This window comes from Citrus sinensis, chromosome 8, assembly GCF_022201045.2.
Source record: "Citrus sinensis cultivar Valencia sweet orange chromosome 8, DVS_A1.0, whole genome shotgun sequence".
Taxonomy (NCBI): domain Eukaryota; kingdom Viridiplantae; phylum Streptophyta; class Magnoliopsida; order Sapindales; family Rutaceae; genus Citrus; species Citrus sinensis.
Genome location: NC_068563.1, coordinates 10,636,027 through 10,652,424, shown reverse-complemented (window position 1 = coordinate 10,652,424; position 16,398 = coordinate 10,636,027). Strand labels below are relative to the sequence as shown.

The 16,398-nt window shown below is 35.3% G+C and overlaps 1 protein-coding gene across 4 annotated transcripts; it reads left to right on the top strand.

Moving 5' to 3' along the window:
* Window positions 1-1,268: 1,268 nt before the first annotated feature.
* On the top strand, window positions 1,269-3,865 carry LOC102618081 (uncharacterized). Of its 4 annotated transcripts, none has more exons than XM_015533024.3 (3): window positions 1,269-2,814; window positions 3,526-3,648; window positions 3,780-3,865. In XM_015533024.3, the coding sequence occupies exon 1, from the start codon at window positions 1,482-1,484 to the stop codon at window positions 2,601-2,603; it is 1,122 nt and encodes a 373-aa protein (XP_015388510.2). In that variant the 5' UTR covers window positions 1,269-1,481; the 3' UTR covers window positions 2,604-2,814; window positions 3,526-3,648; window positions 3,780-3,865. The 4 variants fall into 4 exon arrangements, with proteins under 4 accessions (XP_015388510.2, XP_052287748.1, XP_006487482.2 ...); XM_052431788.1 differs by having other exon boundaries at window positions 1,269-2,840; XM_006487419.4 differs by having other exon boundaries at window positions 3,526-3,865.
* Window positions 3,866-16,398: the final 12,533 nt, after the last annotated feature.

The window sequence follows — 16,398 nt, the reverse complement described above, 5'->3', positions numbered from 1 at the left end:
CCACAAAGGAAAAATAACTAAGATATGAAAGGTTTATATATAATTACTTGTGCATAAACATTAAGAAATTATCATAGAGGTTCATGCATCTTGGAAGCAACCCCATAGTTTTCTTGGTCTTTTAACATTTATAATGTATTGAAGCGTTTGAGTAGGGGTTTATATACGGTGTTTTGTATTAAACAAGATTTTTAATTTATGAACTTGTTTTTTATTAATTATTTACTAATAATTTGATTGTTAAACTTTAAAATGTTGGATTTGTTGTAAGAATTTTAATATTGTGTTTTCTTTAATTTTTCCAATTTTCCAATTTATTTTTGTTTAATATTAAATTACACTATAAAAATAAATTTTTTCAAAAGCTCAACCCAACCCGCAAAATTGTAGGTTGAGTTGGGTTAGGTTGAGATATGTAATGGGTTGGGTTGGGTTAAATTTTTTCAACCCGACCCGTGCCCACCCCTACGTTTGAGCACATTAGAAGTTCGCTCTAAAATGATTTATAAGTGTGTTGAAATTGTTTTGTTTTTGTTGTATCTTAGGAAACAGTTGCCAATCAAACAACTGATTGAAAATTATTTTGTTCTTGTTGTATCATGGAAAATAATTGTTGTTGCATTTGAAGACATTGGAAGCTCGCTGTAAAATGATTTAGAAGTGTGTTGAAATTGGTTTTTTTTTTTTTTTATATCTTAGGAAATAATTGCCAATCAAATTTAAAATAAGTGAGTGAAAATTGTTTTATTCTTGTGTATCTTAGAAAACAGATGTTGTTCAAACTTAAAACACTTGACAGTAGATAACAAATCTGTTTTAAGAAAACGATTTAGTATAGGCCTTACTTTTTCTTCAATATTTCTTATTTAGTTTATGTTTCTCTAGTATTGTAACTTTACTTTTGTGATTTATGCTTGTTACTTTTCTAACCTTAATCACATTATATTTACTATTTTAGGTAGCAAACTATGTTTACTATTTTAGGTTGTTTGCTGTTCAATTATATTACAAGTTATTATACTTATAATGTTTCTATTTATAACACAAATTCATAGAGAATACAATTTTTTTTTTTTTGGCCTTTGAGTATGTGATTTGCACCATTTTTTTTTTCACAATAACAAATGAAATTTCCAGAGATGTGGACCTATTTGATATAAATGAAAAACTTAAGCCTATTTGATACAAATAAGAAGACTATGTACTTGCACAGATTTACAAGGAAAAAAGGAGCCCAACCCAATGTCATTACCCTTTTTCACTTCTTGCGTTTGGATATAATTATGTCAAAGAGTAAGCTGTTTTCTGATATCATAATTTACCTTATTAATCAAGTCGATTTATAGAAACCCTAAACTTTCCAAATTTGGACTCCCTGCAATTAGAGCAACCAATTGGAAATGGACAAGGGCGACGAACAAGAATCCACCAACACCAAGAAGACGAGAGACTGACCCAATATTTAGAGAGTCCAATTGAAAATGGACAAGGGCCATGAACAAGAATCCACCAACAATAAGAAGACCAGAGACTTACCCAATTTGTCAGAATGTCAAGCTTGTGGATTTCGAATCGACTCCTGCACCGGTAACGATAAAATTCAAATTCTCTATAGCGAGTGGCGCATTGTTCTTCTTTGTTGTAAATGTCTTGATCGCATTGAATCATCAAAAATTTGTTCTTATTGTTATAAGGAAACGATTGAAGATTTTTTAACTTGCTCCCAATGTAAGCGGTCTGTTCACAGAAATTGCTTTTTGAAGTGCAAGGCTATTGACTCTATGTCATCTTTGGAATCTTTAATTTGTGTTGACTGTTGGGTACCCAAATCGTTGGTGAAGAGGAGGGAACTTTTGACTTGTAGGAAAATTTGTAACAGTTCTGCCGATTTGGGAATATCAAATTCTAGGGTTTCAAATGGGGGTGGAAGCTGTGCTGTGGTTGAGAGAAAGATTGTGTTTGCTTTGATGGCTAGTGAGATGATAGGTAGGAAACCATTTGTACCAAAGAAGAGTAATGCGTTGGATTTGGAGGTGAAGAGGGACGAGGGTGGTGAAATTCATAAAAAGGTTGCTAGTGACGATGATGCTGAGTTGGCATTTCAGTTGCATAGGTCTATGAATAGCTCGCCTAGAATTTCTAAGAACTTGTGTGTAGTGAATTCAAGTGATTCTCATGTCCCAAAGAAACAGGAGTGTGATGGTGTGTTGATCCTCGGAGGATCAGGTTCTGGAAGCTGTTCGAGCAATGCGTTGAAGTCAAGTGGAGATGAGACTAGTACAAACTTTGATTCCAGACCTTCTTATGATAAGCGTTGTGAATCTGCTTCATATAAGCTCGCAGTGTGCAATAAACAGCCTGATCGCTTTTTCTTCAAGTACAGAAAGAGGGGCTCAAGACGTTTCTTGTTGAAGTATAGAAGAAGGAGCTCAAGTTCCAAACCTGTCCTGGACAATAAATCCGACATTTTCTTGTTGAAGTATAGAAGGAGGAGGAGCGCAGGTTCCAAACCTGTCCCGGACAATAAATTGGACATTGAGATTTGCAATCAAAAGCCTGATCGGTATTCGTTCAAGTATAGAAGAAGGGATAAAAGTTCTTAACAAATTCAGGATGATAAATTTAAGGTTCTTAATGAAAAATTTGTCTCTCTTGTGTAGCGATAAACTTTGACTAAGATTGAGAAAGAAAAGCAACTTTTCCTATGTAGGACTGTCCTCAGAATCTGGAACATAGTTAATGAATGTGCTTCCCCCCTACAAGAAATTGTAAGCGGTTTTTCCTGAGATGAATCTTGGATGGGATTAGTACTTGGTTAGTCTTCCTGTCTCCTTCTGCGAGTATGTGTTGGTTATAACTCTGTATTTGTTTGCTTTTCTTGTGCTTGTTGATGTATGTTGTTCTATATATTGCTTTCCTTAGCAACCTTGGAATCTCTTACCTAAACCCATGAAAAGCCTATTCTGCTTTACATTCATTACTGAGATAAATATTGCAGAGTTTCAACGAAGTTGAACAGGTTGGTTATGGTTCTGTCAATGTATGAAAAAACTCTTTGATAAATGAGTTTCCTACCTAAGTTACATGATGGTTTTGAAATTTCAATGATGGTCATTTTGTGCAGAAAATACAAAGATATTAAAGCAATGAGTTATTGTAGATAACTGAATCATGTTCATTCAGAAAGCACTGAACTGGAGTTTTTTAATGTTGAAAAATGTCCATTGCTAATTCTTGGTCAATATGTGCTATTTTGGGACCTTTTTGTGGATGTATCTCTATTTTGACATCTCAATGTTAGCTTGTGTTTCGTTTCCTTTATATATGCTGCAGTTTATAGGGGTTATACTTGGTTAATGCTGCCTGAGTACTCAGGACTGCAGGCTGGAACTTTCAAACTCTCTCTCTTTTTGATAACATTGATTGAGATAGAGTTTCCATTTCATTTTCGCTTATTATGTCTGATTTGTTGTTTCTCTTCTGGAGAGATTAATTTCTTTTGATCCTTTTGTTTGTATGAATTAGGCTCAGAAGCAGTTTTGGGTCATTTCACTGCACCACGGCATTGTTAAGCACGGACTTTCAGTGAATGTTTCCACTTGCTTCTGTACATTGCATGTCCCTGTGCCAGTCTCACTGCGGCGAGAGGTATTATTCTATGATTTTGCCACTGTTGCACAATGTGGAAGCCTACTCATTGATCATTTCCTTCTTTGACCTCATTTCTTTATACTCAATGGAAAATTTACTTAACTACTCAATTGTACTTCTTCCCGCAGTTGAATTTTCAACATTCACGAGAAAGATCTGGATTATTGCAAGGCTTATAATTTTTGTTTCCATAATTCCAGCTTTTTATTTCTCATTTTGGCGTTTTTCGTGATTTCTTATAAAAACAAATGATGCTGTCTTTACTGACACATATTGGCTTCTGCAATTCTGTGTATTCGATTTTTTTAAAATTTAAGCAAATGATGTTATCATGAAAAACTAAATAAAAAAGGAAATGGGCAACAATAATAAAATTTTAAAATAGTCCAATAATTATTAATTATTTGTTTTCAATTTTTTAATGGGCTACCACCACTTTAAAGAGCAAAACAAAAAGCTCTAGTCATTGCACCTGCCGTCGCCAACGGGCAAGGGCAACGGCACTTTTCTTTTCCTTCTTTTTTTTTTAAACTTTTTTATTTACATATCAAAATATTTAGATAGTTTAAATATTTAGGGGGAAAAAAACAACAACTGTAATGCGTATGTGTTATGTGTCACATGTAAGTAATGTACATGTGTACGTAATAGCGTAATGTGTATGTGCTGTGTTTCTATTTTTTTAAATATAATAATTAATTATCGAACTAAGGATCGGGTTTATAAATTTTTAACTCTAATTTTTATAGAACTGGGCCTGTGATGCCTTGAGTCATAGCCTTACCTTTGACCATTAAATTTAGCCTAAAGCTTGAATGTTCTGGGTCGAGTCAATCGAAGGGTAATTTTTAAAAACCTCCCCTGAGGTTTGGGCTTGTTGCAAATAGATGGCGAGAATTGATTTATTTGTAAAAAATCTCCTATCGTCAGTTAAGTTTAACATTGACCGTTAGTTGACCGTGCAAAGACAATATTACCCTTAACAATAGTTTATAAACGAAAATAACTAAAAAAAAAACCAAAATTATTAGCTATTTTACACTTTTTAAATTATTGATATTTTCTTAAAGTTCTTATAAAAAATTAAAATTAAAAAAATTAAAAAATCCTCTTTAAATTATTGATATTTCCTTAAAATTTCTACAAGAAAGATAAAATTAAAAATTTAAAAATGAAATAGTCATAATCTTTACCTATGATATTGTAAACTTTTAGAATTGACAAGGATAAAATTGTCAAAAAATAGGATTTGTGCTTTTTGCACCAATAATTTTGATTTTTTTTTAGTTATTTTCGTTTACAAACTATTGTTAAGGGTAATATTGTCTTTGCACGGTCAACTAACGGTCAATGTTAAACTTAACTGACGGTAGGGGGTTTTTTACAAATAAATTAATTCTCGCCATCTACTTGCAACAAGCCCAAACCTCAGGGGAGGTTTTTAAAAATTACCCGTCAATCGAATCATGGTTGGGTTGAATTTTTTTATCATTTCTAATATCAATCAAACGATACTGTCTTCTTGGGGGGAAAAAAAGGGCAGAGAAAGTAGCAAAGCCAACCCATTAACAAATCAAGTCACTTGGGATAAATCATCTTAACTATTAATTAGCACTGCCTTTTCTTATCATTGGTTAGTACTGAGTAGATTGTTCAGACCATTAAAGCATTGCCATTGAAATCATTTTAAATCCCAAACATTGATGGATTGGCTTCTGATTATGAATTATTATGCTTTGCTCAAGGTGCTCTGTGTTTCCTTTTGAGAGAAATCATCACCATTAATTTAAGTTTAAGGCTGAAAATTATCAACACAACTATTCTGTTCCATTAGCAGTTCGTGCAGGGTCAAATTTTAAAACCTCTCATTATCTAAGTTATTTAGGCTATTCTTAGGTTTTAAAGAACTATCTTTTTAAGGCCTCCTCATGATTGTGTTGTCTGTCTATTAGAAATAATGATATAGATTTATTTTATTTATTAAGCACCATTAGCCACGTTAATTTTGCAATTAATATATTATAAAATGGTAATTTATTAACTTGATTAAGATTTATCATCATTTCTAACCCTAAATTGTTTCTTTAGATTTAGGGATGTCAAAATACTCGTTTGGTCAAGGAATGAGACTGTGCCAAACTCAGGCTTTATTAGACATAAGTTTGGAGTTAGATGCGAAACCAAATTTCATTAAAAAAAAAAGAACTATAAAATATATACTATTTTGAATGATTATAGTTATTTAGTTAATGTATTATATATATTTAAAATTCTAAACGTTTAAAATTCATATTTTTAAAGCCAATTCCATTAAAATAAAATTTAAAATTATAAAATAAATTAAAAAATAATATAAAATATGAAAACTAGAACTTTTAAATTTGAATTAAAAAAACTTGTATAAATATTCAAAAAATATGTTCTGACAGATCCAAATATTGTCATACCTAAGCCAGCTTTAATTGCCATCATGAATTAAGTCAACCCCAAATTTTTTTATTTAAAAAAAAAACTCAAATTGTTTTCAATCTGTGGGCTGAGGCATCGGAGTGTTACGTGTCTAGTCAGATATATTTTGCATTTAATTTACTGAAATAAATTGTTCAACAAAAATCATAAAAAGAAGTAGAAAAAAAAACCCTAAAATTTGAAAAAGAGGACCGTTGGGGCGAGGCGACAGCGGGAACCCTTGCAATACACGGTAAAGGGAGTGAATCCTTTCGTATATATAATACAGAAAAAACGCTTTTCAATTCTCATTCGTGCATCATTTCAAATCATTCTGAATTGATATCAATTATACGCTAAGGTAGTAGCTTTTCAGTTCTCCCCAGTTTTATATTCCCCCCCCCCCCCCACCCAAATTCAGTCAGATATGGCTCTGTATTCTTCTTTAAGAACCGGCTACAAGCCGAAACCGCCGCCTCAATCTCAAACGAGCGTGCTTTGTGCATTTTGACTCAAAGGTAGATGTAACATGCACCCATGTCGCTTTCTGCATCCTGAGCCCGACCCGCCGATGATTCGACCTAGAAGAACAGCTCTGAGGCCGAGCCATCCCCAAATTAGTGTTTGTGAGTACTGGATATCTGAATCTTGCACCTACGGCGATAAATGCCAATTTTTGCATTCATGGGTTCACTCCGACGATGACAGTGACGACACAATCACCAACAATCCCCCGATGTTGACCAAATTAAGCAATCACAAGAAAGCCGTTATGATGAAGAGTAGGAATCCATATTATACTAGGATTAGTTTCCTTATTAACTAAAGTTTAAGACTTTTAAATTCCTGTCTAATTTATAATTTTGTTTCCTTTTCAATTTAGGATTTTGTTTTTACTTCATGAATTAGGATAATTACTACTACTATAAATAGATCCCTCTTGCAGCCTTTGAAGGCAGAATTTTGAGTTTAATAATATTTCAATTTTTAAATCTCTTTGTGAGTATTTGAACAGTTAATTCTCGGTATTCTGCGGAATCAACGAGTCTTAACCCCTAAATTCGCTGTATTCTTTGAATTAACGTGAATTTAGTTGTTCTTTTGTTCCGGTATTCTCTAGAATCAATAGAATATTTTGAACATTAAACTTTTGCTGCATCAGTTTGGTATCAGAGCCAAAACCTGGTATTACTCATCTAATCCTATCTACCACCAAATGTTTACTTTCTCCTTTTTGTTTTCTTCCGTTTAGCTTCATTATTTAAAAAAAAACCTGAAATAGAAACGACAGCTGCGTAGGCCACAATCCAAGCTGCCGGTGTTTGCTTTCCAGCACCGATCCGGATGCAACCACCACCATTCGGGTCAGAAAGCATCGACCATCGAACCCCAAGCAATAACAACAGCCAATTAGCCATAGATTGTCGAAAAAAAGGCTCAAACCCGCCGCGAAACCACCACTGTGGTTCACCGATTTTTGTAGCGTTACGGCTGTCATCTCCACCACCAATCAACTCCTCTCCATCAACTAAACCTCTCTCACCTATCCTCACCGCCGATCGACGCACCGATCCCCGAAAATCAAGCCAACAACAAAATCGTCGCCTTTATCTCCAAATTCCGGACAAAACACCACTTTTTTCAGACAAATCACTACCACCATCATACTCACCAACCCAAAATCTTTCAGATCCGCCCATCCTTACTCGATTTGCGACCATTGTCATCAGAAATCTAAAACTTTTGCTTAATTACAGTTTCGACCTAAAATTTTTATTTACTTTCAGTTTAGCCCCATTACCTTAAACCCGAATTTGAAAAATGCCTCTAAGAAAAGCTCGTGATGCTCATACTGCAACTTACAATCAAGAAGATGTTTCTAAAAATGAAGCCCTGGCTAGTATGACGGCCAGAATTGATATGTTAGCTGCACAAATGGCACGAATGACTGAGTTACTTGACGAACGCCATCGTACTCCAGAACGTGAAGAAAAATCAAGTGGAAGATTTGCTAACCCATTCTCTGGGCGTCGACCTAGAATTGGGTCTACTGATGACAGAAGATGGGAATCTGGGTTGAGAATTGACATTCTCGAATTTCAAGGAAGTGGTCGACCTAAAGAATTATTGGATTGAATTAATGCCATTGAGGAAGTTTTCAAATACAAAGAAGTTCCTGAAAATAAACTAGTTTCACTTGCTGCAACTTGATTTCGTGGAAGAGTAGCAACTTGGTGGCAACAAACTAAGCTCACAAGGATTAGGCAAGGCAAAAAGAAGATTGATTCTTAGGAAAAGTTCAAGAAGCACTTGCGTGGAGTATTCTTGCCTCTTAATTACGCCAAACTGTTATACCAACAGCTACAAAATTTAAGACAAGGTAATCGATCAGTGGATGATTACACTACACAATTCCATTGGTTGGTGGCACACAATAACTTGACAGAGACAGAAGAACAACATGTTTCCCACTACATTGGAGGCCTAAGATCTCAATTTCAAGACCAATTAAATTTACTTGACCCATACTCTGTTTCAGAGGCACACCAACAAGCCTTGCAGTTGGAGAAGCAATTTAGTCGACGCGCTAATGACTCAAGCTTTCGAAGTGCTCGAAGTGTTATTCGTGATAATTCAAACCCGACTTCCCAATTTCATAATTTCACTCCTCTAAATCCTTCAAATAAAACTAGTAAACCTAGTGAAATCGGTCAAAGCAACAAAACCCAACCCTTGGGTTTGGGATTACATTGTTTTAATTGCAGAGAAAATGGGCACCGAATGATAGAATGAAAAAAGGGAGGAAAATATAGTAAAGGCTTATTCGTAGGCAAAGAGAAAGCGAAGACTATCAGGAGGAAGAAAATGAAGAGTTCGCTGTAGAGCCAACTTTTGATAGTAGTGGTAGCGCTCAATCTGTTGAAGAACATGGTGATAGCAGCCCAATGTTGATCGTGAACCGCACATTCTTCACTCCTAAAGGTCAAGACAAAGACAAGTGGCTACAACAAAATATCTTTTAGACTACTTGCACAATTGGGGGTAAAGTATGTTGTGTGGTCATAGACTCAGGCAGTTGTGAGAATGTCATTTTGGAAGAAGCCATAACAAAGCTAAATTTAAAGACAGAATCTCATCAAACTCCATACAAGCTCACATGGTTGAAGAAAGGAAATCAAGTGATAGTATCGAAACGTTGCTTAGTTTCCTTATCCATTGGTTCAATTTATAAAGATAAAATTTAGTGTGATGTTGTGGCTATGGATGCTTGTCATCTATTACTGAGTAGACCTTGGCAATATGATCAAAACGTAGTACATGATGGGAAGAGAAACACCTACAGCTTTATGTTTAACAACACCAAGATCGTTCTCCTACCTAACAAGGAGTTTACTCTCCACCAAGACTTGGGTAATTATTTGTTAGGCAAGAAGCAATTTATAGATGTTGTAGTAGAGACAAAGAGAGTCTACATTTTATTGGGAAAAGAGAGTAACGGTGATTCGAAGATTCCTGAAGCTGTGACACCTATTCTGGAGGAATTTCAAGATTTGTTCCCCAATGAGCTACTACAGGGCTTACCACCTCTTCGGGATATATGTTGTGCAAATTTTAATGTACTCGCAAGCGCACGAATCTATTGTAGTATAGACTAATGGTGACGAGTATCGATCCCACGAGGAGGTGGAGTTTAATTGTGTATAGAATTAATTTTGTAAATGGGTTGTTGGATTTATGGTGGAAATGATTTGGAATATGCTAAAACTTAAATTAAAATGGCAAGAATAAATTCTAAAATTGGAATTGAAATGGCGAGAATAAATTCTAAATATTCCTTATTAATGACAATTAAATCATGAGGGAGGAATCCACACCTCATGAACCACGCTCTAATCAATATGGTGCTAAGGGCTTATCGTGCCAAATAATAATAACCTTGTACTAGAGGGCCGGTGAAACCAAGGCGGTACTAGACAAGATTAGTATTATTTGTCGACGAGAAGTCAAAACATCCACAAAAACTAGAGGGGAAGAGAAATAAATTTACCAAATTAAGCCCATGACACATGTTGAGACTTCACCTTCAACCCAAGCTTGAAAGAAAATTAGCCACTCATAATTGAACTAAGGGCAAAATGAGAATTTATTAAAATACGAAGAAAATACAAGATGGAGAGGGAATTACAGAAAATGGATCCCAAAAATGGATTCAGAGATATCAAATTAGGGGGGAGAGGCCCCCTTTTTATAGATACATGGAGTGAATCATGGCCATCGGATTAAAAACAGTTTGGACGCTCAGGATTGCGCCACGTCATCAGTCAATAGTCCACGGTTTGACCACGCGGATGAACAGTAACACGGTTTGACCCGACTTTGAATAGTAACGCGGTTTGACCCGGATGAACAGTAACGCGTTTTGGTTGAAAATAATCCTGTGTGATGCATGCACCGTACGCGAGATTTTTCGTCTACTGATATGCTGCCACGTCACCATCAACAGTACATAAGAATTTTAGTCCAACAGGATCGTGACACCTCATCAGTCAATGCCACATCATCGGTCAATGCCACGTCATCGATCCGTCTATGTGAACAGTGCCATGAACAGTAACGTATACAGTCCCGTATACGTGAATAGTACCGTACATGTGAATAGTATCATTTTTCCTTTTATGCTCCTCCTAAGGTTTTCGACCGTCCTGAGTTCAAAAGTGATGTCTGTTTTGCCATCTGATCTCTCCTTTATTGTGAAATGACTATAATGCCCCTAAAATACATAAATTACTTAATTAAAATAAAACACACGTAATTAAATCACAAGAATGTTAAATACATAAAAGTAAGGGTTGTTAGTAAGACTTGAAATGTAAAATGACGGTTTTCTCCTTTATAAATATGCATTTTCTAACACTCAACACACCCCCCAACCAGCTTATTGCTAGTCCCTAGCAAATAAAGCGAAAACAAAATTCAAATTCAAAATGATTTTTTTTTTTTTTTAGAAACACTTGTGTTTATTCGATCAGATTAATGATAGCAATCAAATAAAAGTATAAGCATTATCTCCAGTCTAAAGCAATATCACACCCACATCAACCATCCACATGAATCAGCCCAGTAAACTTTGTTATAGCTACTTTCAAGAATGACATGTCAAACCCTAAAATCTCACTGGAAGTAGTGACACTCTTACAAATAAATTAAACCCAATAAAAATAGTCACTCCAATGAATGGTAATTGAGAGAAAATAATGAAGAAGTGATATCACATGCTCTCACCAAGATGAGATAAATATGCCCTCAGCTTAAAAATAATACGATCTCAAGTCAAATAAAAACTGTTAGTCAACCCAATTTATTTATTTATTTTTTTTATATGCACCACTGCATCTTTTTAGCCCATATAACTAGCTTCTACTTCAGATTATAGTTCCCTAAAATCAGGAAGGACTTTTATTAGGATGTAACGTAGGCTAGGGACATGGTTAACAAAGAAAGAAAATAAGGAAAACAAAGTGTATGTTTGAGAAAAATGCAAAGAATTTTTTTTATTTTTTTATTTTTTGGAAGTTGCAAGGTGGATTTCACCTATTATTGTTATTTTTATTCTTTTGAAACAACAACTTTTGTTTTGTTGTTTTTTTTTTTTGTATAACTTCACTGAACAACATAATTATTTACATTTTCTCAAACATAAATAGGTGATGGAACTTATAAGATATCGGATAATACTCCAAATCGGAGTGGGTCAAGATAATAAGTTGACAAAGAAAATGTTTTTTTTTTTTTAAAGGCTCAAAAGGGTTAACTATGGATATTTAATAAAAGGGATGGCTAGAAAGGCTCAAACGGATCAAAGATGGCCTTTCCATCATCTTTTAGGGCTCTAAATAACATTCCATATCTACTAGTTAGATGGGCCTCCAAATGTAGCAACACACTTTTTTTTTCTTTTTTTTTTATTAAGGGTTAACTCAAAAGAAATCTAGAGATCGTGTATACAATAATAAACTGTTAAGCTGTATAAAGAATGGGCAAAAGGGTTACTCTCCAAGAAAAATGATAGGCTCAAAAACTCACTTGGTACTTATTATGACATGTTCATTCCTTCAAGCAACGCATATTTGTCTCCGACATCAACATGTAGAGTAGCAAATATAATGTAACATCACTTAAGACCAAAGATAATACAAATACTAAAATTTGAAATTAATCATGTCATCTAATGTTAAAACAAATCACATAATTTTTTTTTTTAAAACAACATTCTACCCCCCAACCTATTCTAAACATGAAAGGAAAATATGTATGCAGAGATATGAAAATGATGCATAAAAACTAATTAGAAAATTTACACTTAAAATGATAGAAAACGAAAAATGGTTTTTTTTTTTTAGAAGATGCGTTTCTAGAGGCACTACTCTCCATATTCAGCCATCTTCGACTCAAAAGTTGGAAAATGTATATTTATAGAGGAGAAAATAAAAAGAAGAAGAAAAATGAACATCAAAACTTAATAAAGAAAAAGAATTTTTTTTTTTGAACAATGAAGATGCGTTTCTAGAGTAACTACACTCCATATTCAGCCATCTTCAACACAAAAAGTTAGCGACAATTAGTTTCTATAACAAAAAAATTAGTAAAAACTTAACCAAAATTCCACAATTGTCGACTATTCCCTCCCCCCAACCAGAACGAAACATTGTCCTCAAAGTTTGAAATGAAAGAAGTAGAGTTTAGAAGACATCACCTGGGTGGTGCAACACAGAAAATAATATTTACAAGCGGAGAGTTAAATCTAATTTGTACTTCTTACTGCGGCTACTGTTACCATCATTATGTGGATGCTCCAACACAAAGGTCTAGGGGTCTGGCTCCGGTTTATAAGCTTGTAACAGATCAAGTAGCTCATTAGCAGTGTGAGCACAAATAAAGAGTTTTTTCACATTAGCGGGAATGAAATAGTTTTTTATTGCATGGTTAAGAAATGCGATAAAGCCATCATAAAAGTTATTGACATTTAACAAACCGATGGGTTTTTGGTGGATGTGCAGATGGGCCCAAGATGCTAGCGTGATAAGTGCCTCTAGTGTTGCAAGATCTCCTGGAAGGAAAATAAAAGCATCAGTATGATTAAGCATTTCAGTTATTCTTTCTTGCATACCTGAGACGACTAACTCTTCTCCAGTTGATGAGTCAGACGAACTGCCCAATGGTTTTAAGACTCTTGGGATGATGCCTAACAATTGACTTCCTCTGATAAAAGCTGCTTCTGAGACCATTTTTGATAACCCTCGATTACCTCCTCCATACACCAAGTGTAATTTTCTCGCTGCTATGCTTCGACCAAGATCTATGGCTGCCTCAACGAACTCTTTATGTTTGCCATAGGTAAAACCGGAAAGCACACAAATGTTCTTGAATTGTCTATTGGGAGTAGCTGCCATTGCGATACTTCTAAAAAACAATTTGTGAGTGCTTGACAAAAGATATCACATTTAAGAGTCTCGGTGATAGTGGGTCATGGTTGTGTATGAGGTAATATGTCAGTGTCAAATAACGCGTAAAGCACGTGGCTCGCGAGTCAAAAAGGAAACAGTAAAAAGGAAAAAGTAAACAGTAATAAGAAAAAAAAAGCAAACAGTAATAAAATTATTAAAGACAATAATGCACACAATAAAACAAAAATAACAGTAAAGTAAAATGATATTTACAGGTATTTGCGACTGTGGCTCACATCTTCCTCTGGTTTTACGTCCAGAAACGGCTTGAACACCCTCTATGGGTCGAGGATAGGCTTCCTATCCAGTTTTCTTATAAACTGGCAAACAGGGTCGTTTATAGTCAGATTCCCGAGACTATATCGTGCATGCTCTTTCTGGAATAATGGCCATAACTGGAGAATCGCTCCTTGCACATATCCACTGGGATGCGTTTCAAGAGACAAAAGGATATCATCCAATGACTCCTTATTCAAGCCATCCCTAATGAATTGAATCTTATCTTCCCTGTTATCAGACATCATTCCTAAAGAACATGGGTTTTTATTGCAACTCATTCTGGCACACTTATGACAAGCAACAGAAATTCTTCGAGCTCGTCGTTTTCTTGCATAATTTCCTTTACCACAACCAGACATGTATGCAATAAATTTTGGAGGTAACTCACCTGCCGATCGTACTTTAGCCTCGATTAACCAACGGATGTCAGCAGGTATGTTATTCCTCATGAATAATCGCATGCGTTCGGACCGAGTTTTATAGATTGTAAGGAGGGCATTCTGAGGAAGTGAAGGGAATCGCTTGTGAAGTTTCGCTAGAATCTCGTTTCTGTCCATACCTTCGCCTCAGAATATCAGTTATTATGGGAAACTGAAGTAACCGACTTGATTGTCACGGAGTACCGTTATCCGCCACTTCACCGGGGTAACAAACTAAAGCACAGAAATAGAAAAACAAATTAAAACACACAAAGAAAATTAAAATCGTCCTCTTATTGAATTTACCTCAAGCTCCAACTGGATGTCGTAAACACTTCTCTCAATGTCTCTGAGTTGGCGTTCTAAACCCTCAACATAGGCTACTAACTCTGGTGGTTGTAGAGCCCAAATGCGTTGTGTTTTACAAAATTGAATCTGCCTTTTGAGATGAGTTTTGACACGTTGAAGTGGTTTAAGAATGTTCAGGAGGAACGGTCTAAGTATGAGACTCATGATTAAAAATGATAAGAGAAAACTTAATGGTAAAATAAACACACTTATGCAAAAACAATTTCAATTAGCAAAAGAATAATAATAAAAAGAAAGAAAGAAAAATCAAATCAACGAAAAGAAAAAAAATCAATTCAAATTTGGTGGGTCACTCAAATTTATTTCGGTGTCTTCTTCATGTGGTTGGTACTCTAGATATGGCTTTAATCTTTGACCATTAACTTTAAACGTGACACCGTTCTTTGGGTCTTTAATTTCAATTGCCCCATGTGGAAAAACAGTATGAACAATAAATGGGCCAGACCAACGAGAGCGTAACTTACCTGGGAATAGTTGCAAGCGAGAATTGAATAAAAGCACTTTCTGACCTAGAGTGAACGATTTTCTCATAATTTGCTTATCATGGAAGACTTTCATTCGTTGCTTGTAAATCTTGGCATTTTCGTATGCATCATTGCGAATTTCTTCAAGTTCTGCCAGCTGTAATCTTCTTTCTGAGCTGGCTTGCTACATGTCAAAATTGAATTTCTTGATGGCCCAATATGCACGATGCTCGAGTTCCACAGGTAGGTGGCAAGCTTTTCCATACACTAGCATGTAGGGTGACATCCCAATCGGGGTCTTGAAAGCCATTCTATATTCCCATAAGGCATCATCAAGTCTTAATGACCAATCTTTTCTGTCCGGCCTCACCGTCTTTTCTAATATGTGCTTTATTTCTCGATTGGATATCTCAACTTGGCCACTGGTTTGCGGATGATACGGAGTGGCCACTTTGTGTGTGATTGAATACTTTGTCAAAAGAGCTTTGAATGCTTTGTTACAAAAGTGGGCACCACCATCACTGATTATCGCTCGTGGGAATCCAAAGCGTGAAACAATGTTGCTTTTCAAAAATGCTATCACCACCTTGTGATCATTGGTCCTACATGGAATTGCTTCTACCCATTTCGATACGTAGTCAACAGCAACCAATATGTATTGATGGCCAAAAGATGGGGGAAAGGGTCCTATGAAGTCGATACCCCATACGTCAAAAATTTCAACCATTAAAATTGGATTTAATGGCATCATGTTCCTTCGTGTAATGCTCCCCATTCGTTGACACCTATCACATGAAGAACAGAAAGTGTAAGCATCTCGAAATATAGTTGGCCAATAGAAACCACATTGCAAAACTTTAGTCGCTGTTTTTTTAGCACTGAAATGGCCTCTACAAGCTTGTTCATGGCAGAATGAAAGGATATTCTGAATTTCACTTTCTGGGACACATCGTCTAACAATTTGGTCTGCACAATACTTGAACAAATACGGGTCATCCCAAAAGAAATTCTTTATCTCTGCAAAGAATTTAGCCTTATCTTGCTTGGTCCAATGCTCTGGAAGTTTACCTGTAACAAGATAATTAACTATATCAGCATACCAAGGTAATACTTCCACATTCATTAATTGTTCATCTGGAAATGACTCATTCAATATTAATGGCTCTGTAATTGTGTCAAAATGGAGACGAGAGAGGTGGTCCGCCACAACATTTTCTGTCCCTTTCTTATCTTTGAATTCCAAGTCAAATTCCTGCAAAAGTA